Source organism: Halichoerus grypus, chromosome 5 (assembly GCF_964656455.1).
Source record: "Halichoerus grypus chromosome 5, mHalGry1.hap1.1, whole genome shotgun sequence".
NCBI lineage: Eukaryota > Metazoa > Chordata > Mammalia > Carnivora > Phocidae > Halichoerus > Halichoerus grypus.
Genome location: NC_135716.1, coordinates 164,032,134 through 164,051,783, shown reverse-complemented (window position 1 = coordinate 164,051,783; position 19,650 = coordinate 164,032,134). Strand labels below are relative to the sequence as shown.

General features: G+C 56.5%; 1 protein-coding gene across 2 annotated transcripts; it reads left to right on the top strand.

Moving 5' to 3' along the window:
• Positions 1 to 515: 515 nt before the first annotated feature.
• Positions 516 to 19,327, top strand: SERINC2 (serine incorporator 2). Of its 2 annotated transcripts, XM_078073498.1 has the most exons (11): positions 533 to 645; positions 3,216 to 3,356; positions 9,767 to 9,928; positions 10,752 to 10,942; positions 11,386 to 11,465; positions 11,938 to 12,075; positions 12,810 to 12,979; positions 14,694 to 14,784; positions 15,093 to 15,234; positions 17,610 to 17,825; positions 18,736 to 19,327. In XM_078073498.1, the coding sequence occupies exons 3-11, from the start codon at positions 9,893 to 9,895 to the stop codon at positions 18,869 to 18,871; spliced, it is 1,200 nt and encodes a 399-aa protein (XP_077929624.1). In that variant the 5' UTR covers positions 533 to 645; positions 3,216 to 3,356; positions 9,767 to 9,892; the 3' UTR covers positions 18,872 to 19,327. The 2 variants fall into 2 exon arrangements, with proteins under 2 accessions (XP_035954408.2, XP_077929624.1); XM_036098515.2 differs by lacking the exon at positions 3,216 to 3,356 and having other exon boundaries at positions 516 to 645.
• Positions 19,328 to 19,650: the final 323 nt, after the last annotated feature.

Below are 19,650 nucleotides of genomic sequence, written 5' to 3'. Positions count from 1 at the left end.
GAGGAGCTCACATTTGTCAGGTATCTACTATGTGTTGTAACAGCCCCATGAGGTGGGTATCTTCACTTTACAGATGGGGAAACTGAGGCTCAGAGAGGTAAAGTGACTTGCCCAAGTTTCTTTATCCGATCATGCACCATTCAACACCTATGTATTGGGTGGAGGCTCTACACCGAGGAGTTTGGGGTGACCCTCACTTGGCTTCTGCCCCTTGTGGGGCGACAGTGTGGTAAAGTCACACTGTGGCCTCCCTGGGACTCGAACCCAGGTCTCGGTATTTCCAAACCCTCGCTTTGGAACAGGACTTGAACCCGGGGCAGAGTCGGGTCCCGCTGCACGTCTCACATGGCCGCGGGAGTCCCGGGCCCCACCACTTTCCCTACCCGTCTTGCCCGTCTTGCCGGGCGCACCTGCCCAGGTGAGTCTCCGGAGGCTCCGAGCGTCGGCGGAAAGCGGCGAGAGGCTTCGGCAGGTGGGGCGGGGCGGGGGCGGGGGCGGGGCCCGACCGGGGCGGGGCGGGGGCGGGGCTAGGACCGGGCGCCCGGAGCCCCCGCGATCCCGCCGCCCGCGCCCCGCGCCCCTCGCCCGGCGCCCCGTGCCGCCGCCATGGGGGCCTGCCTGGGGGCCTGCTCCGTGCTCAGCTGCGTGAGTCCTGACCCCCGCGCCCGCCCGCGCGCCGCCGGCTCCTTCTTCGGCCCCGCACTTTTGTCCGTCTTCTTCCTCCAAATAGTTTCTTCTTTTTCCTTTCTCCAAACTTGTCTTTCTGGGCCCGCACCCCGCCACCTCGCCCCTCGGGTCCCCTCGTCCCTCGGTTCCCCCACCCCCATCCCGGACCCGCGGGCGCCGGGGACAGCTGGTGTCCGGGGCTCGGGTTACCGCGGGGGAGGGGTTGGGGCGCGCCGGGGTGGCAGGGGGAGGGGCGGGCCTTGGGCAGTCGCCCCTCTCAGGGACTGGGGAGACTGAGGCCCAGAGCCCGGGATGGGGGTGCGCGCTGCGGCCCCACCTCGCCCAACTTGGAGACGTCCTCGCCGTGCGCCTGTCGTCTCTCTCGGATATTCTGACTCTTTGTGTGGCCCGCCTGGTCCCTGCCCCACTCTGCGGTGTGTCTTTTTCTGTCCCTCCGGCAATCTGTCCGTCAGTCTGTCTCCCTGCCCGCCTGCCTCAGTTTGCCCATTTGTATTTGTTTGACATCTGTTTCTGTCCGTTCGTTTATCCCACGGTCTTTGTCCGTCCGTGGCTTCTCCATCAGTCATTGTCTGTCTCACGGGTGTCTGTCCGTCTGTCCTACCGTCCAATCTGTCTCTCTGCATCCTTGTCTCTGCCTCTTTCAGACTAGCTCACACTAAGTCCTGGGCACTTCCCCCAACGAACCCCAGACCCTTCCCCTCTAGGCCCCGGAGCCTGAAATGGGGGTGGGGAGGAAGCCCCCATCCGCCTTCCTAAGCCACCCTTGAGTGAGGTCGGTTTGGGTTGCCAACCGCCACCGGGCCCCGCTCTGGGTTGGAAGACCCAGGAACTGAGGAAGGTCGGAGTGTTGTGGGCGTGGGGCAGTACCTGGGGGCCTGGGCTCGGGGGCCTCGGGGGCAGCCATACTCTGCTCTGGGGTTGCCGCCAGCAAAGGGGAGGAGCTTCAGCCCGACCCGGCTGGGAGGCCCCTTCTCCTTTCCCTTTTCCCAGCCCCCTCTCCTTTCCCTCTTCCCCTCATTAAATCCGAGGTTCATTCGGGCAGCTCCCTCCCCCTCTGCCCTACACAAAGAGAAGCAGAGAGGAAGAGGGGGGTCTGGTGGCTGCTGAATCTCAGGACTTGCTTTCCTTTGTCCCTGATTTCTGTGTGTGTGTTAGGATAGGGTGTGGGGTGGCGAGCTTAAGGATCTAGAGATTTACTTTACAACCATTTTTTGAGAATGGTATCTGCACAGAGAGGCTGTAGAGTGGGTCCCTGGACAGTCTCTTGTCCTCTCTGGGCCTCCATTTACCACCTGTGAAGTGTGTGTGTGCGTGTGTGGACACGCGCCCAGAGGAATCAAGAACTGGTCTCTGAGATCCCTTTCTGCCCCCTGCCCAGTGAATTCTAGGTTTGGGCTGGGTCTCTGGCCAAGAAGGGTTTGCTTCCTGGTAGGGGAGGGAGCGCTTCCTTGAGGTTGACCAGATTTCCATTTGGCCGGGCTGGCCTGGGAGTGGCCCGTGTTGAGAGGTGACCTGCCAATCCCCTGTGCCTCTGCCTCCCCAACTGTCTCCTTCATGGTTCCTTATTTGAGGAAGATCGAAAAGTGCCCCACCTACTTCCTGGCGACAGTGAGTGGCGCTATTGTTGTTATCTTCTTGGAAAGGTGGGTGGGGAATTCCTTCTGGAGCCCAAGCCGGCCGCTGAGTCATGGAATCTTACAAATGCTGAGACCAGAAGGGACCTGAAAGGCTTGCTCAAACCCTCAACAGACTGCGGCTCAGAGAGGTTAGCCGACTTCCCAGAGGCTGCACAGAGAACGGATGGGGGACTGGACAGTCAAGATTAAAATCTGATTCCTGGTCCAGGCTTCTGCCCACACCTTCCCTCCCTTCCCATCCCGGGTGTCTGAGGGACAGGGCTGGTCCACTTACTGAGTATTTAATGTCAGCAGGGGAACTGTCCTTCCTTTTAGTGGCCTCCCCCTGGGTTTCTGACCTCTGACATTTACTGAGCTCCTACCACATGCCAGGCGCTGTGCTGAGCCCCTCACTGTGCTGTCTTGTTGGTTCTCCCTCGAGCCCTGTGACATGGTCATCCTGTTTCAGATAATGATACCAAGAGCGGCCCCCATCACTGCGTCCTCACTCAGGGCCCAGCGCTGTCCAGGGGTGGCACAAGCCAGCACTGCAGTGAGCACTCGCTGTGTGTCTTCTCATCCAATCCAGCTAGGACCGCAGTGAGGCAGTTAACATGATTTCCATTTCACAGATGACAAAACTGGATCAGAGAGGGAAGGTGGTCTCCCCACAGCCACACAGTATTAAGTGGTGCAGTTGGGTCTTACTGGACACCGATAACAACCTATTTCGGGGGCGCCTGGGTGGCTCAGTGGATTAAGTGTCCGACTCTTGATCTCAGCTCAGGTCTTCATCTCAGGGTTGTGAGTTCAAGCCCCGCATTGGGCTCCATGCCCAGCGTGGAACCTACTTAAAAAAAAAACAAACAGCAAACCAAAAACAACCTGATTCAATGGAGATTTGCTCCACAGGAGGAAAGTTCTAATAGGGGGTTCCTGGGCATCTTTGGGGGAACATTCTGGAGTCTGTGGATCCACGGAGAAGACCTCCAGCCATGACACATTTGCATCTGCCCATCATGCCTTTTGGTCGGCATTTGTATTGGACCGAGGGTGAGTCCTGGCTCAGAGGAGATAAGATGGGCCCACGATGGGATGGGAGTCACCAGGCCAGCCAGTACTTGGTGGGCTGGACGGTGAGCAAATATCTAGGGAGGCCTTGTCTAATATCTGCATGCCATTGAATCTAATTCTCTATCCTCTACATGCGAGGGAGCGTGAAAGGGTCGGAGGATGGGACTCAGATCCTGGCGTGGCCTCTCCCCCCACCTCGTGACTTCGGGCAGTCCCTTTGTCCCTCTCTCTGGGGTGGAGGGAGTAAGCAAGTGGAGAGAGCAGTGGTGTCTGTCTCTCAGCACGTTGTGAGGATTGAGTGGGACTGAGAGGAGCATGCCGACATACTTAGCACGAAGCTGACCGGCAGCGGCCATTCTAAGCACCCCGGAGTGGGAAAGTGCTCAAGACCACATTTGAGAAGGTGGTGGAGCCGGGGACACTGGGACTGTCTGTAGAGCGTGGGCTCTGAGCCACTTCACTATCCTGCCCAGGAGCGCATTTTATGGCTGAGGAAACTGAGTCCCACGGCGGGGAAAAGAGACCTGTCTAAGGTCATCCTACAAGTTGGTGGCAGCGCCAAGACTAGGCCCTCTCTTCTTAGTGCTGCACGGGGATGTACGTGTGCCCTGAGTAGTCTGGGGGCTGACCTCTTACCTGCTGTGCTTCCTCTAGCCCCGGGCTGGCTCGGGCAGTACTGGGGGCTGTTCACGAAGCCTACAAGGTGCACCCCATCCTTGCTGGGACCAGTTTTTTGTCTAATTGTGGCAAAATGTATGTCACATAAAAATTTACCATTATAGGGGCACCTGGCTGGCTCAGTCAGTAGAGCCTGTGACTCTTGATCTCAGGGTTGTGAGTTCGAGCCCCACGTTGGGTGTAGAGATCACTTAAAAATCAAATCTTTAAAAAAATTTCCATTGTAACATTTTTTTTTAGTTTTCAAGGAGTTTGTAATTTATCTCATGATATATGATATATATATCATATATAAAAATATATATATACATTTAAAACAGTTATCTATTTTTATAATATCAAAATGATATCATCCCAAATGAACAGTAGTGTCTAAAGGGGGAAATATTGTGGGTTGAAGCACACAAGAAAAACTCCAGGCTCTGTCTTCTTTCCCTTGGAGTCTGTTCCCCTAGCTCGCTCTCCCTCTTCCCAGAGGTACGGTGCATCGCCGCCTGCATCTGTCTTCCATCTGTGGCCAAAGCGGTCTTTCGGTAATGCAGATCTGATGCTCTGCTTCTCCTGCGGGATGCTTCTCACTGCCTTCAGGATAAAGTGCAGACTGCTTGGCGTGGCCCGCAGGGACCGTGGCCATCACTTGCATCATCCCTCTGCCTCCTCTTGACAGCTGCCTCGAAGAGACAGTGTTTCTTGCAGCTTTGCCTGTGCTATTCCCTTTGTAGGAACACCTTTCCCTTCGTCACCTGGCTGACTTCTTACTCTTCCTTGAAAACGACCCCCTCCTTTTTTCTGATTGTATTAACATCCACATAACAGAAAACTGACCATTTTAAGAGAAGAGAGAGAGAGAGAGAGCACAAGCAGGGGGAGCTGCAGGCAGAGGGAGAGGGAGAAGCAGGCTCCCTGCTGAGCAGGGAGCCCGATGCGGGACTCGATCCCACGACCCTGGGAACATGACCTGAGCTGAAGGCAGACGCTTAACCGACTGAGCCACCCAGGCGTCCCATTTTAACCATTTTTAAGCGTGCGGTTCAGTGGTGTTAACTACATTCAAGTTGTGGGGCAACCATCCCTACCATCCATCTCCAGAGCTTTTTCATCCTCCCCAAATTGAAACTCCCTACCCATTCAATAATAACTCTCCACTCCCCTCTCCCCCAGCCCCTGGGAACCCCCAGTCTACTTTCTGTCTCCGTGAGTTTGACTGCTCTAGGTTCTCGTATCAGTGGAATCGAATGGCATTTGTCCTTTGGTGTCTGGTTTATTTTATTTGCTACAATGTCCCCAAGGTTCATCTGTGTGTAGCAGGTGTCAGAATGTCCTTCCTTTTTAAGGCTCAATAATATTCCCTTGTATGTATATCCCACATTGCGTTTAGTCATTCATCAGTCTATGGACACGCGGGCTGCTTCTACTTTTTGACTATTGTGAATAATGCTGTTATAAACATGGGTGTGCAGATATCTGTTTGAGTCCTTGCTTTTGACTAATACCCAGAAGTGGAGGGTCAGTTTATTTTATTTTTATTTTTTTTAAGATTTATTTTATTTAGGGGCGCCTGGGTGGCTCCATTGGTTAAGCGACTGCCTTTGGCTCAGGTCATGATCCTGGAGTCCCAGGATCGAGTCCCGCATCGGGCTCCCTGCTAAGTAGGGAGTCTGCTTCTCCCTCTGACCCTCCCCCCTCTCATGTGCTCTCTCTCTCTCTCTCTCATTCTCGCTCTCTCACATAAAAAATAAATAAAAATCTTTAAAAAATATATTTATTTGATTTATTTGAGAGAGAGAGAGAGCACATGCACGCACCAGAGGGAGAGGGAGAAGCAGACTCCCCACTGAGCAGGGAGCCCGACACAGACCCAGGATCATGACCTGAGCCGAAGGCAGACGCTTAACCAACTGAGCCACCCAGGCTCCCCGGGTCAGTTTATTTTAAACAAATCAACTTGAAACTGTGGCCCCAACCCTAGCTGCCTCCCCGCCTGCCCGGTGCCCTAGGAATGGTCCTGAGAACCCATGTCCCTGGCTTTAGGGGCAACCAGGAGAGAGTGTGAATGATTGGGGACAGCCTGTTCCCACCATGCCAAACCGCACATGGTTCCAGAGCAGTCCAGCTTGCCTCAGGCGGTCGTGAGCTCCTGGTCTTTGGCAGTGTGTAAGCAGTGGAGGCTGCCTTCCGGGTGATTCTTCATTAGAGAGAGGCTGGACCAGTTGAATGCCAAGGAGCCATGCAGCCCGAAAATCGTAAGACCCAGGGCTTTCTAAGATCTGACTCCCCATTCCAAGAACCTGGCTGCGTTTTGCTGCTCACACGCACCCAGTGGCTTGGGGCCTCTGTTGCTGCCGCTGCCCTGAGTGCATTTGGGGGCAGGGGTGTAATCTTAGCCCAGGAGCGATGTTATGTCTGCCTTGGCTTTTAACCTTGCGCCATTAATGTTAGTCCGTGTTGCCCGGCAGCCTGGGGACTTTTTTCTTTCCTGCGCCTGTAACATTCCACGAAGTAAATGGACCACCACGGGCCCCTGGCGCAGGACTTGTAGGTTATTTGCAGTCTCTTGAGATTCTAATAAGCTCATAAAACCTAAAGCTTTGTGCCTATTTTGGTTTTTCGTTTTAATTTAAAATTTTTTCTCTTTTAGTAATAAAATCAGCTTTATTGAGGTAGAATTTATATTTAATTATACTTAGTTATGTGTAGCCCTTTAAGTATTACCTACACATCTGCTGCATTCAGCGGAGATCCCTCATAGGGGAGGACCACGATGTATGGATGGGCATTTCGTTATTTCAAGCTTCCCCCTAGTACTTTCCGGGTGTGAGCAGCGCCACACTGAACTTGCGTGTGCGCGTGTGGGTGTGTGCGCACGCGTCCGCCCTCACTCCTGTGAGCTGGTACTGCTCCAGGAAGAGGTTCTTGTGGGAGCGATGCCCTGGGGGTCAAGAGACTGGCTCAGAACGCACGAGGGATTCCAGGGATGCGCCAGCAGCAGCTGGTGGGGGGCGCTGCTGTGTGTTTTTCTCTCCCTGACCTCGTCTCTCTGGCTATCGGTCCTTGGGATCCTGAGGTTTGGCATGTCAGGAACACTGGGCTTTTTTTTTTTTTTTTAAGATTTTATTTATTTGACAGAGACACAGTGAGAGAGGGAACACAAGCAGGGGGAGTGGGAGAGGGAGAAGCAGGCTTCCCGCCGAGCAGGGAGCCCGATGTGGGGCTCGATCCCAGGACCCTGGGACCACGACCTGAGCCGAAGGCAGACGCTTAACGACTGAGCCACCCAGGCACCCCAGGAACACTGGGCTTTTGATCTCCAAGAATTAGGGTGAACTGAAAAGCCAGCCTCCCCGAGTGCAGTGGGGTGGCTTTTCTTAATGTCTCAAATGTCTCCGATTGAAGTGGTAACGAGCCAGAGGCAGGCCCTGACTCGGGCCCTGTAGCACACGGTTCCGGAGATCAGCGCTCGAGGGCCTCTGTGGGTTTTCTCTGGCAGCCGAGGGATTTTTTCCATCCCTGGGGTGTTTTGAAATTAAGCAAGACTGCCATCAATGAGCTAGTGGGCCCCTGGTACAGGTGGATAGGAGCTCAAACCCCAGCTCCTCAGCTTACTGGCTCTGTGACCTTGGTCATGTCACCCCTCCAAGTCATTTTCCCCGTCTGTAAGGGGGAGGTACAACACACTCCCTGCATAGGGAGTGTCATGTAGATAAGGGACTTACCACGGTGCCTGGGGCCGAGCACCTTCCAAACGGACGCTCACTCTTACTCCTTGAATCTCAGCACTGCCGTCCACTTGCTGGGTGACTCTGGCACGTTCTTAACTTCTCTGATCTCAGGTTCCTCGTCTGTAAAATGGGGCTAATAGCTAGTCTGTCTCATAGCCAGAATGTTCTTTATGGTTTATGAAATATGTTTCTGGCATTTGCTTATCCCTTTATCCTCCAAAGGCAGCCAGGGGTAGGAGGCAGGGCTTGGGGTGAGGGCTGCAAGATGTAACCAGGAGTTGCTAGACCAGTTATGAATTGGACCATGGAAAGGAAATTCATTCTGCAGGCGTTTCATTTAGCAAACATGTTGTACTGCTTTGTGGGTGAGAGAGATGGGTATCCAGGGGTGTTTCCACTCTTGGGAGGAAGGGAAGGGGAGACGGGAGGGCAGCTACACCTCAAGCAGAGTGTAGCTTGGGACCAGAGTGCACACCTTGGGACCAGCCCAGAAAGTCGGGTGCGAGGTCTCTGAGGAGGAAGGGGCCCCTTCAGCCTGCCCTCCACAGAGCCACTCTTTCACTGTAAGCCTGTTCCTGTCCCTCCCAGCTTCAGACCCTTGCTGGGTGCCCTCTGCTCAGACGATCAACCCCAGGGCTCTGCACATGGCCACCAGGCTCCCCCCAGCCTGGCTGACCTCGTCACCCCCACTCGCCACCTGCTCTCGAAGCTTTGGCCCCAAGGGCCTCTTTCTCTTTCTCCATCGCCCAGCTCCTGCCTGCCCCAGAGCTGCCTCCACCTCTGTTCCCTCTGTCTGGAACACTCTTTCTTCCCCCTGGTCAGCAGAGGGCCTCCTCATTCTTCAGCTCAGCTTAAATGTCACTTCATTAGGGAAGGGACCCTCCATCCCCGGGGGTAGGCCCCCATCAGTGACTCTCAGAGCAGCGACGACCACAACAGGTGGAATGATTGTTGAGTGTCTTTCTTGCAGGAGGGCAGAACTGGTATCTTTCTCACTCTTGACTCTTAAATACCTGGGTGAAGAGCTGGGGCGGTCACAGGGGAGATAAACTGGTGACCAGATATATCTGGATGTAGGCCCGGTACCCCGAGGGGTCAGTCATCTTTTGGGATACCAGCTGTGAATAGAGTGGCATCCACCAGCCCCCACATGATTTCAGCCAGCCCCAGGGAGGGCTGGTGCCAGATTGGGCAGAGGGGCCAGGAGAGGGAGAGGGGGAGACGGCCACTGGTGTCCAGGACAGGGCCAGCCCCAGAGCAGGAAATCACAGCCACTCACAATTCTGCATTCCATTCATTCGGCAGATGTTTATCCCATGCTGGCTGTTTCTTGCGGTCTTAACATGGGTCTGAGACTATGCCAGACACTTTGCATTTGTTCAATCGATAGTGACTGGACTCCAACTGTGAGCCAAGCACCGTTCCGATTTGTGGGTCTACCACAGTGAACAAAACCCCCGGCCCTGGCGGAGCTTACATGCTAGAAGTGGCAAGCGGACAAACATGAGTAAAAGAGAAAGCCAGGCAGGGATCGCAAGTCCTATGGAGAAAAGCTAAACCGGGAGGGGGAAAAGGAAGCCGGAGCACATTACAATTTAAAATTCCTGTGAGAAGTAGGTACCATTATGATTCCCATCTTATGGAAGAGGAAGCTGAGGTTCAGAGAGGTTGAGTGAGTTGTATAAGGCCACACAGCTTATCCGTGTTGGAGCTGGTGTTCTGGATCGATCTCTATCTATCTATCTATCTATCTATCATCTATCACCACTCTGCCTCCCCCTACGTAAGAAACCGTGTGACCCAACCTTTTCGAAGCTTGGTTTCCTCAGTGCCCTTTGGGGCTTGAACGTTCAATGGGATAATGTCTGAGGCCCAGGGAGGGCAGGCTTGGCAAAGATTTGGAGACACGGATGAGCAGGTGGTGGGTGCTCCTGCTCGGGTGGGGAAGGGGAGAGGAGGCAGGGAGTAAGGGTACCGTCCTGCCCTTCCCAGGTGTCCTGCCTCTGCGGCTCTGCCCCCTGCATCCTGTGCGGCTGCTGCCCCTCCAGCCCCAACTCCACCGTGACCCGCCTCAGCTTCACGGCCTTCCTCTTCCTGGGGGTGTTGGTGTCCATCATCATGCTGAGCCCCAGCGTGGAGAGTCAGCTCCACAAGGTGAGGGGCCCCGGGGCAGGCAGGCGAGTGGGGCAACCCGCGGGACCGGGCCTGAAGCGCAGGCCCAGTTGCTCCAGGCCGGGGTCCCCCCCGCCCCCCCCACGGCTTGAGGTCCCAGCTAATCGAGAAGGCAGGGCGGGAGTGTCCTGGGGCACCCACCATCCAGGGCTGGTGATGGGGGCCTTTCTTCATGTGGGGAGGAGAGTTTGAACCTCACATGGGAATTCCTGTTTCTCATAAGCTGTGGGCCCCTTGGAGAATCTTACAAATCATTTCCACCCCTGGACACTGGCCCCCGGGGCATGCTTTTCCCTCCTTAGTGCTCGAGCACTAAGGTTTGGGGTCCTCACTCTTCCCTTCATCCCAGCATCTCAGAGCCTGGCCCAGACCCAATGCCACATTTAGGCCAGTGGCTCTAACATTCGAATGTGTGTGAAGGTATGAATGCCCTGGGGAGTGTGCTAGAAATGCAGATTCTCAGACCCCACCTCTGACTCTGGTTCTGTCTGAGAGGGGCCCTGGAATCTCACCTTCCCCCAGAGTCCCCGGGGGTCCTGGTGTAAGTGGTGGGTGGGGAGCACTCAGTCCTGCCTCCCTCAGTGCCATGCGGTCCTGAGGCTGCGGGGGCGACAGCAGGAAGACAAGCAGAGAGGAACGATCTGTCACTGGACCGGGTGTCCCCATCTGTCCTGGGGCCACTCACAGGACTTCAGCCCCAGGGCTGGGTGGGGGTGCTGATGGGGGAGGAAGGAGGGAGCCTTGGCAGAGTTGGCCCAGGGTTCTGGGGGTGGGGGGGCCTTCATGCTGCTTTGCCTCCCCACAGCTGCCGTGGGTGTGTGAAGAGGGGGCCGGGACCCCCATCATCCTTCAGGGCCACATCGACTGTGGCTCCCTGCTCGGCCACCGTGCTGTCTACCGCATGTGCTTCGCGACGGCAGCCTTTTTCTTCCTCTTCACCCTGTTCATGATCTGCGTGCGCAGCAGCCGGGACCCCAGGGCTGCCATCCAGAACGGGTGAGGGCCCCGCCCCGCCCCTGCAGCCGGGACGCGCACCGTGCTTTCTGCCCCCGGCCGGTCTCCAGCCATCTCCAGGCCCTGTCCCCAGACTGTGAGCCCCCGAAGCACAGAGATCAGCTCATTTAGTTCTTCCCACTTCTCAGATGAAGAAATGAAAGTCAGAAAGGGTGAGAACGTGCCTAAGGCCACACAGCACTTTAGTGACACAGTTGGGACAAGAAACTGGGTGACCACCGTCACTCTGACTTAGTCCTTCCCTCTGTCCCTCAGGGATTTTTCTAGGGCCGGGACAGACTTTCTGTGCCCATCAGACCATCAGAAAGCCCCTCTTCACTTGCCCAGTACCCAGGACCTGCTCTTTGGGAGTAGGGGTTCTGGGGGCCAGGCCTGGTCCCCTCCCCCCACTCAGCTCGCTGGTCTGTTCTCCCCACTCCCAATAGATTTTGGTTCTTTAAGTTCCTGATCCTCGTGGGCATCACCGTGGGCGCATTCTATATCCCTGACGGCTCCTTCTCCAACGGTAGGTGGCCTTGGTGGGAAGGATGGGGGGCTACCAGGAGGGAGCTGGGGTCTCCAGAGGGAGGAGCACTGGTGGGGGTTGCTCTTTGCCTTGGCACACAGACCCCAGGCTGCTGGCTGGGTCCCCCCCCGGGCCAGGAGACAGCACTCTGGTGCTTGGCCACATGGCCTTTGGGCAATATGGCAGTGGGGTGGGGGGCAGGTGGGTGGAAGCTGCCTCACCCCTGCCCCATACCCTGCCACGCTGCCTCTCTGTACATGGCTAGGGGTTCCCTGAGGGCAGGGACTCTGCTTCTTCTCTGTGTCACCATTGCAGGGCACGGCACAAACGACTGTTGAATGAGTAAATGTGCATGTGAGGGAGACCGCAGGAGGGTGCCTGCCGCATTAACCCCGGGGAGCCTGGCACTCAGGCTGCTCCCCCACCGCCTTACCCCCTCCCCCCATCTTCCCTCTCCCCTCTCCCCACGCAGTCTGGTTCTACTTCGGTGTCGTGGGCTCCTTCCTCTTCATCCTCATCCAGCTGGTGCTGCTCATCGACTTTGCTCACTCCTGGAACCAGCGGTGGCTGGGCAGGGCTGAGGAGTGTGACTCCCGGGCCTGGTATGCAGGTGAGCCATGTCGCCAGAGGCCCCGTGCTTGCTCGCAACTGGGGCTTCCTGAGCACAGGGGGTCCCCGAAACTAGAGGAAAGCCTCAGGGCATCTGGAGCTGCCCCCTGCCCTAGGGCAGCAATTGAACCCTCCTGGGCAGATGGAGGGAAGGGGGTGTGTGTGGGCAGGGGCGGCTGGTTCTGGGGTGACTTCGGGGGGGTGGTCAGAGGGGAGCCGGACCGGAGAGACCTTGGTGGAGTCTAGTTCAGCGATTCCTGCAGGACGGGCCACGCACAGCCAGCCCAGACCAAACCAAATGACACTGGGTCCCTGAAGCCCCCGGGGCAGAGCAGGTCCTTGCTCAGCTCCCTTTCAGTTCTCCTGAGTTGACCGAGGAGAAAGGCTCACTTAGGTGCCGGTTTGGTTTTCACGCCCCTGAAAAGTGGCTGGTCTCTCTGACGAGGGAGCAGGGCTTCAGCGGGTCCCTGTGCATCCAGTGGACTTTGTGAAAGACTCTTTTGTATTCACTGCCTTTCTTTCCATGGTTAACTTATTAATGGCAAGTGAGTCCTTTTAGGTCAGGATGGGGCAAAAGCTCTCACAAGAGTTGGCAAGTGACAGACATTCAGGAGACACTGATGTCATTCCTCCAACAAGGAAGCCGAGGCCCACACAGGGGGCTGCCCAACAAGCCCCCCTCGAGGGGGGTCCCTCTGCCTCCTCACCCAGCCACTTGCCACCCCTCCTTCACAGGCCTCTTCTTCTTCACCCTCCTCTTCTACATACTGTCCATTGCGGCCGTGACGCTGCTGTTCATCTACTACACCCAGCCGGGGACCTGCTATGAAGGCAAGGTCTTCATCGGCCTCAACCTCACTCTCTGCTTCTGTGTCTCCACTGTCGCCGTCCTGCCCAAGGTCCAGGTGAGACTGCTTGTCTCTGCCCGTCCTGACGCCGGGCCCCTTGGTGTGGGGGGACTTCTGGTAGGAGCCTCGGGGTCCTGGGGCAGGGCCGCCAGTCCCAGAGGCTTGGGCTGAGAATGTGGGCTCCCGAGTCAGCCTCCTTGGGTTGGAGTCATAGCTTTCATGGCTACTTGCTGGGTGTCTTTGGGAAAGTGCCTTACCCTCCCTGTGCTTCTCTCTTCTCACATGTAGAAATGAGGGTAATACCTACCCTTTGGAGATATATGCAGGATTGAGACAGAGTTTGTGAACACAGAGAACAGGGCCTGGCCTATAGATAACCATCAGACGTGAACTGTTGTTATCATCGTTGTCTTTATGGAAATTGGGAGACCATTAGGGAGGACCACTGAGTGACGACTCCCAGACCCCTCAATAAGCGGTGTTGGGAGGTGCAGTTGCACAGTTTCCAGTCTCAGACCGTCTGGGGGTAATGGGTGGGGCTCCCCAGGTCATCGTGTGCTCTTCAGAGCCCTATGAGCCCAGCGGTGCCTCATGGTTGGGGATCTCAGCCCACCAGGGGTTTCACAGTTAGCTTGGGGAGCCTTAAAGGGTCTTTAGCAGAAAGGTGGGGAACCTCCCTTCTCGTCTGAGCCTCTATTTCCCAGTGAGAAAATTGAAGCCCAGAGAGGGTGATGCCTCTGTCCCAGCTCACACAGTAATCAGTATTCATTCAGCAAATACTTCCAGAACGCCTACTGTATACTGGGCCCTCTTGGAGATGTTGGGGGTGCAGATGTGAGGAAGAGGGGAAGAGTAACAGCAGCTGCTAGTTGATGACACCTGTCCCGTCATGTAGTCCAGGCACCGCCATCGTCCCCACTTTCCAGACCAGTAAAGGGAGGCTTAGAGGAGGAGAGAGACCAGCCTGAGGTCACACAGCTGGGGGGCGCGGGGCTGGGGGCGGGGCTGGGGCGCACTGGGGGCGGAGCTGGCAGACTGGCCCCAGAGCCTGTGCTCCTAATCAGAGTTTGGATTCTTATTTCCAAGCCTGTGTGTGGTGAGGGTGGGGAAGAACAGCTGGTAGGAGACGAGGCCAAAGAAGATAATTTGGGATCATACGCGCTACGTGGGAAATAAAAGAGAGTGGGCAAAAGGTGGGTGGGCCAGCAGGGAGGGGAGCGGGGGCTGCTGTGGGGGTCAGGGTGTTGGGGCCTCATTGAGAACTTCGAGCTGAGGCCTGAATGCTAACGAGAGGCTGGCTGTGTGGAGATGTTGGGGAGGACCGTGTCAGGGAGAGGGCACAGCGAGTGCAAAGGCCCTGAGGTGGGAGAGGGTTTGGTGGGTTCTGTGGACAGAGAGGAGGCCAGCTTAGCTGAGTGCAGTCGGAGGGGAAGAGCTTGCTGGGGGGGGTGGACAGTTGGAGACGAAGGCAGGGGCAAACCAGGGAGGGCTTTAATTCAGAATGTGAAAGGATCCCACCCTGGGTGCGTTCTCAGCAGGGGAGCAACTGGGATAGTTTGTTAAGAGAAAGAATGAGGACTCCACCTTTGGGCGAGGTGGGTGGTGGGTGGTGGGTGGCCCGGGTGCTGTGTTCTCCCAAAGGGTGTGGTGTGGGATGGCTCTAGGGTGGTGGGGGTTCCTGAGGCCCCCCCAGTGGGGTGTGAGTGGGCTAGGTGCGGGTGGGGTGCCCCCCAGGTCTGACGGGGGTCTTCCTGATGGACTGCTCTTCCAGGACGCCCAGCCCAACTCGGGTCTGCTGCAGGCCTCGGTCATCACGCTCTACACCATGTTTGTCACCTGGCTGGCCCTGTCCAGTGTCCCTGGTGAGTACAGGCCCGGGTTTGGGGAAGCCTGGGCTCATTCCTGTGTCAGCACGGCCTTCTGGCAGGCTGGGGACCCTCACAGGTGACAGGGACATCTCAGCTCAGCTTGTACCCCCTCTTAGTCCTTCAGGGAGCTAGGAGGGCCCTATCTGTTCCTGGAGCTCTTTCTCTGTCATTTGTCTGCTAAGTTCTGTCTGTTGCTGGGATTTGGATGCTCAGCTGTATGTCTGTCTGTCCGTTTGGGTTGGCTCTCTGCCCTTCCTCAGGCCTGGTCTGCCGGGGCTGAGGGTGACTGCTCCCATGTCTAGACCAGAAATGCAACCCCCACCTGCTGACCCGCTTCAGCAACGAGACGATCCTGGCAGGCCCTGACGGCTACGAGACCCACTGGTGGGATGCACCGAGCATCGTGGGACTCATCGTCTTTATCCTGTGCACCCTCTTCATCGGGTATGGGGGGGCGTCTGGCTTCTGGGGAGGCATCATGACTGGGGGCCTGAAGGTACGAGTGAGGGGAGGATGTGGGAGCCCAGACACCAAGCGGGAAGGCGCCCTTAGCAAGCGCAGGTCCAGCCCTGTGCTGGTGCAAAACGGAGTCCCTCCGAGGGCACAGCGTGACTGGGCAGCAGGGGCATGGTTGGACGCTGCCTCCTGGCCCGGGGCCCCTTCTTGCACGTCGGGCTGGCACGTGCCCAGCTCAGTAGGGTGCAGGCATCTGTGGGGGCAGGGAAGAAGCCTGGACTGGGGCGGGCAGGCGTGGGCTCTGTCGCTCACCTGCTGTGTGGTCTCGGGGTAAGTGGCTTCACCTTTCTGAGCTTTCGTGACGGTGGAGGATGGTAGCCTCCAATGCCTGGGGTGGTGGGGACCCCACACTGTCACCTGGGAGAGGGCAGCTCAGACTGAAGATCACGTAACAGCTTTTTTTTTAAAGGGGCCTCTTAGCAAGTGCTTCTCAGTGTAGACCCTGGAGCCGAACCACCTGCGTTAGAACGTGGCAGCGCCACTCAGCGGCAGTGCGATCTTGGGCAGGTCGCTACACCTTTCTGTGCCTTGGTTTGCTTAGCTGTCAAATAAGGATAAAAATAGTACCTACTTCACAGGATGGTGGAGGGGTGTTGGAGGAGTTAGTATGAATAAGCCTCTTAGAAAGGAGCTTGGCGAGTAAGCAGCGCCAAATAAGTGTTTGCTTTAATTGCCAGTAACTGCGAACGTTTGCACAGCTGGGTGGGCGGGAGTGGCTGTTGTGTGAAGTCACCAGGTGGTGATGCTAGGGTGACTGCCGTGTACAGCAAGTCTGGCGGACTCATGACTGGCTCCGCAGGGCCCAGCATCGCTCCCAGTGCCGCTCTCCTTGGCTCCGCAGGGCGGCCCGGGGGAGGCTCTGCCGGGCTCCTCTGCCCGCCCCGACTCGTCCATCCCGGGCGGGGCCTGGTTTCTTCAGAGCACACCTGTCTCTGAACATTTTGAGGCTGTTTCACATTTTGTTTTGACCTTTTTCAAAGCCTGGGCAGGTCACTCTTTGTTGCCTCACTTGATCCCTTTTTCAACCTGGAAAGGCCCAGATCACCTCCATGGTGCAGATAAGGAGACGGGAGGTTTGGGAGGAGTAGCCACCTGTCCGAGGCCACGCGCACGGCACCCAGGCTCAGAGCGGCACCTCGTCCTGCTCCCCAGACGCTCGCCCCCCCGGCCTGCGGTCACGGGGCAGAGCCTCTGAGAGCCCAGGGCCTGTCTGTTCTTAGTCCAGTGCTTTTCTTTCTTTCTTTTTTTTTTTAAGTTTTATTTATTTGAGAGAGAGAGAGCAGAGGAGGGGCAGAGGGAGAGGGAGTGAGAGAATCTCAGGCAGACTCCCTGTTGAGCGCAGAGCCAGACACAGGGCTCGATCCTACAACCCTGAGATCATGACCCGAGCTGAAAGCAAGAGTCGGACACCTAACGGACTGAGCCACCCAGGCACCCTCTTAGCACAGTTCTTAAAACCCAGGAAGCAAAGAAGCACAAGCAGCCACAAGGGCAGGGAACCCTGAGGATGGGCGTCGTGCCTAGCTGTGTCACCAGGACCCGGGCTCCCAAACATTAGATATCAGCATGATGTTTGATGATGATTGGGGTCAGCAGAAGCTCAGCATGTGACTTCTCAGCTTGATGGGGTGGGGCTGGGGTCCAGACCTCCTTCTGTGCCACTTTTTTCCCAAATGCGACTTGGATTTTCAAAATTGCCTATGTGTCTCACACTATTAAATACTGTTAAAAACATCAAGACCTCATTACAGAAATGACCAAAAAATCATTGCTGTTAGTATTTTTTTAATAATAAACATGAAGAAAGGGGACGTCATTGGTAAAACTACTCACCTAACAGAAGGAAAACAAACTTAATGGCAAATGAGTATTCTTAATTATTAATATTATCAATGAATGCCATCCTTGGTATGGTCCTTTGAAGTACTGGGTACTCAGTACATATTTACGGGATTGGCAGATGGACAACCTGAATAACAGCGCCTGTTTCTCTAGTTTATACTCTGTGCCAGGCACAGTGCTGGGGGCTTCATGGTATTAGTCCTCCTGGCAACTCCACAAGGGAGGTACTGTAACCCCCAATTTTACAGAGGCTCAGAGAGGTTCAGTGTCTTGCCTAAGGCCACATAGGAGGTGGGGGTGGAGTTCGGAGTCAAAGCGGTGAGTGGGTGGGCCCAGAGCCTAACCACCAGGTCACCAGGCCCCGAGGTTCTGGAACCATGGTGCCCATCGTTATGACCAAAGCCGTGGCTCGTGAGGCCCCCTGGAGCTTCCTGCCTGCCTCCCCCCTCCCTCCCCTGCAGTCTGCGCTCCTCGGACCACCGGCAGGTGAACAGCCTGATGCAGACGGAGGAGTGTCCGTCCACACTGGAGGTCACGCAGCAGCGGCAGGTGGTGGAATGCCAGGGCCGGGCCTTTGACAACGAGCAGGACGCTGTCACCTACAGCTACTCTTTCTTCCACTTCTGCCTGGTGCTCGCGTCCCTGCACATAATGATGACGCTTACCAGCTGGTACAGGTGCGTGCAGCCTGGCCGGGCATGGACCGGATCCGCTGTGCTGGGGTGTGGAGGCCGCCCATCTCCTCGCCCCTCCACCCCGGGTTTCTCCTGATGCCTGTTTCAGGCTTGGCCGTAGAGGAGTCTGTCCAGGACCCCCCATAGAGCCTGCGCAGCCATGCGCCAGCTTCCGGGCCAGTGCCTTAGTCTGCCCAGTAGCCTGAGAAGTGGGGGTCATAGGAGGTGACGCTGGGCCTGTGCAGGGCAGATGTGCCTTAGAGATCAGGAGTGGTGATTTGTGTTACAAGGTCAGAGTTGGGATTCATGGCTGGAGGGTTAGGATTTAGGGTATGGGGTTAGAATCAGTCACAGGGTCAAGAATAGGAGTCATGAGGTCAACGGGACTGGGGCCATATAAAGTCACAGATTTGGTTCTTTTGGTTAAAATTGGGGTTAGCAGGCCATAAAGCCAGGATTGAAGTTGCCAGGTCAAGGAACTAAGAACAGAGTAACAAGGTCAGGCGTCAGGACTGGTGTTAGAGGGTCAAGGGTCAGAATTAAGGTCAAAGATATCAGCTCAGTCCTAAGGTCAGGGGTCAGGGATGGAGTTACAAGATTGAGGGTCAGAGTCAAGGTTGGAGGTCAAGACTAAGGTCGGGAGCTCCAGGGTCCCAAAGGCAGGGACCAGGAGTCAGGTTATAATATTAGTCTAAGACTGGGGTCAGTGTTGAAATTGAGGTCAGGGTCAGATCTGTGGTATTAGTCAAAAGCTACATCTAGGGTCAAAGACAGAGCCAAGGCCAAGTGTCAAAAATATCAGAGATGGGCGGCTAGAGTTACAGAGTGAGAGCCAGAGTCGAAGTCAGGGGTCACAACTGGGTGGTAAGGGCAGGACCAGAACTGAGGTCACTGGGATGACGTTGTGTTCCAGACCCGGTGAGACCCGGAAGATGATCAGCACTTGGACCGCCGTGTGGGTGAAGATCTGCGCCAGCTGGGCGGGGCTGCTCCTTTACCTGTGGACCCTGGTGGCCCCGCTCCTCCTGCCAAACCGCGACTTCAGCTGAGGCAGCCCCCTGCAGCCTGCCCACCTGGTGCCTCGGGGCTCAGTGAGTCAGCCCGCTGAGCCCCTACCCCTACCCACCTCCAGGACTTGCCCCTGAGCTGGGCCCCCTGTTCTTAGTGCCTTCAGGGAGGAGGAGCCTCAGGCCCAAGCCTGAGCCCTACCTTCCCGCTGCCTCCAGACCACAGAGCTGCCTCTTCCTTACCCTTGGCCCCCATCCCCTGCACTCAGCCTCTTGGGAAAGAAGGGCCCCTTATTCTTAGGCTCCCCGGGCGAGGGACCTGAAAGAGAGAAGCACTCAGAGCCACTCAGAGAGTGGGAGCACTCCCCAGGATGGGGTGCCCAGCACTGAGGCCCGGGTAGTGCCGACCACGTCCCCCAGGGCACGCCACCTCCTTCCTGGACTCCGTGCCTTACTGAGTCTCCGTGACTTTGCGCAATAAACCAGCCAGTGTATGTACCTGCCCATGTTCTGTGCCCCCCACCCTGGGCGCGGCCCCCATGCTGTCTGGGGCCAGTGTGGGGCGGAAACAAGGTCAGGGCAGAGGAGGCCAGACGAGGGACCTGGGCTCTGTTATGTAGGGCATGGAGAGCCTTGGAGCAGAGGCAGGGGAGGCTCTAGGGGAAGGAAGGGCTTTGGATAAAGGGAGTCTGGGGGCCAGGAAAGGCACTGAAGCAGTATCCACACAAGGGATGGTGAGGCCAGAGTCAGGGTGGAGAGGAGAGTTTGTGCGGGGTGGCTGAGGGGGCCATCTCCTCCTTCCCGCCATAGCCATAGTCCTT

Bases quoted from the DNA above. Each gene is read 5' to 3' on its own strand.
- SERINC2 (XM_036098515.2), top strand. From the start codon at position 607: ATGGGGGCCTGCCTGGGGGCCTGCTCCGTGCTCAGCTGC. The intron at 10,943-11,385 runs GTGAGGGCCCCG...CACTCCCAATAG, and splicing joins AGGGCTGCCATCCAGAACGG to ATTTTGGTTCTTTAAGTTCC. The intron at 17,826-18,735 runs GTGCGTGCAGCC...GTTGTGTTCCAG, and splicing joins ACGCTTACCAGCTGGTACAG to ACCCGGTGAGACCCGGAAGA.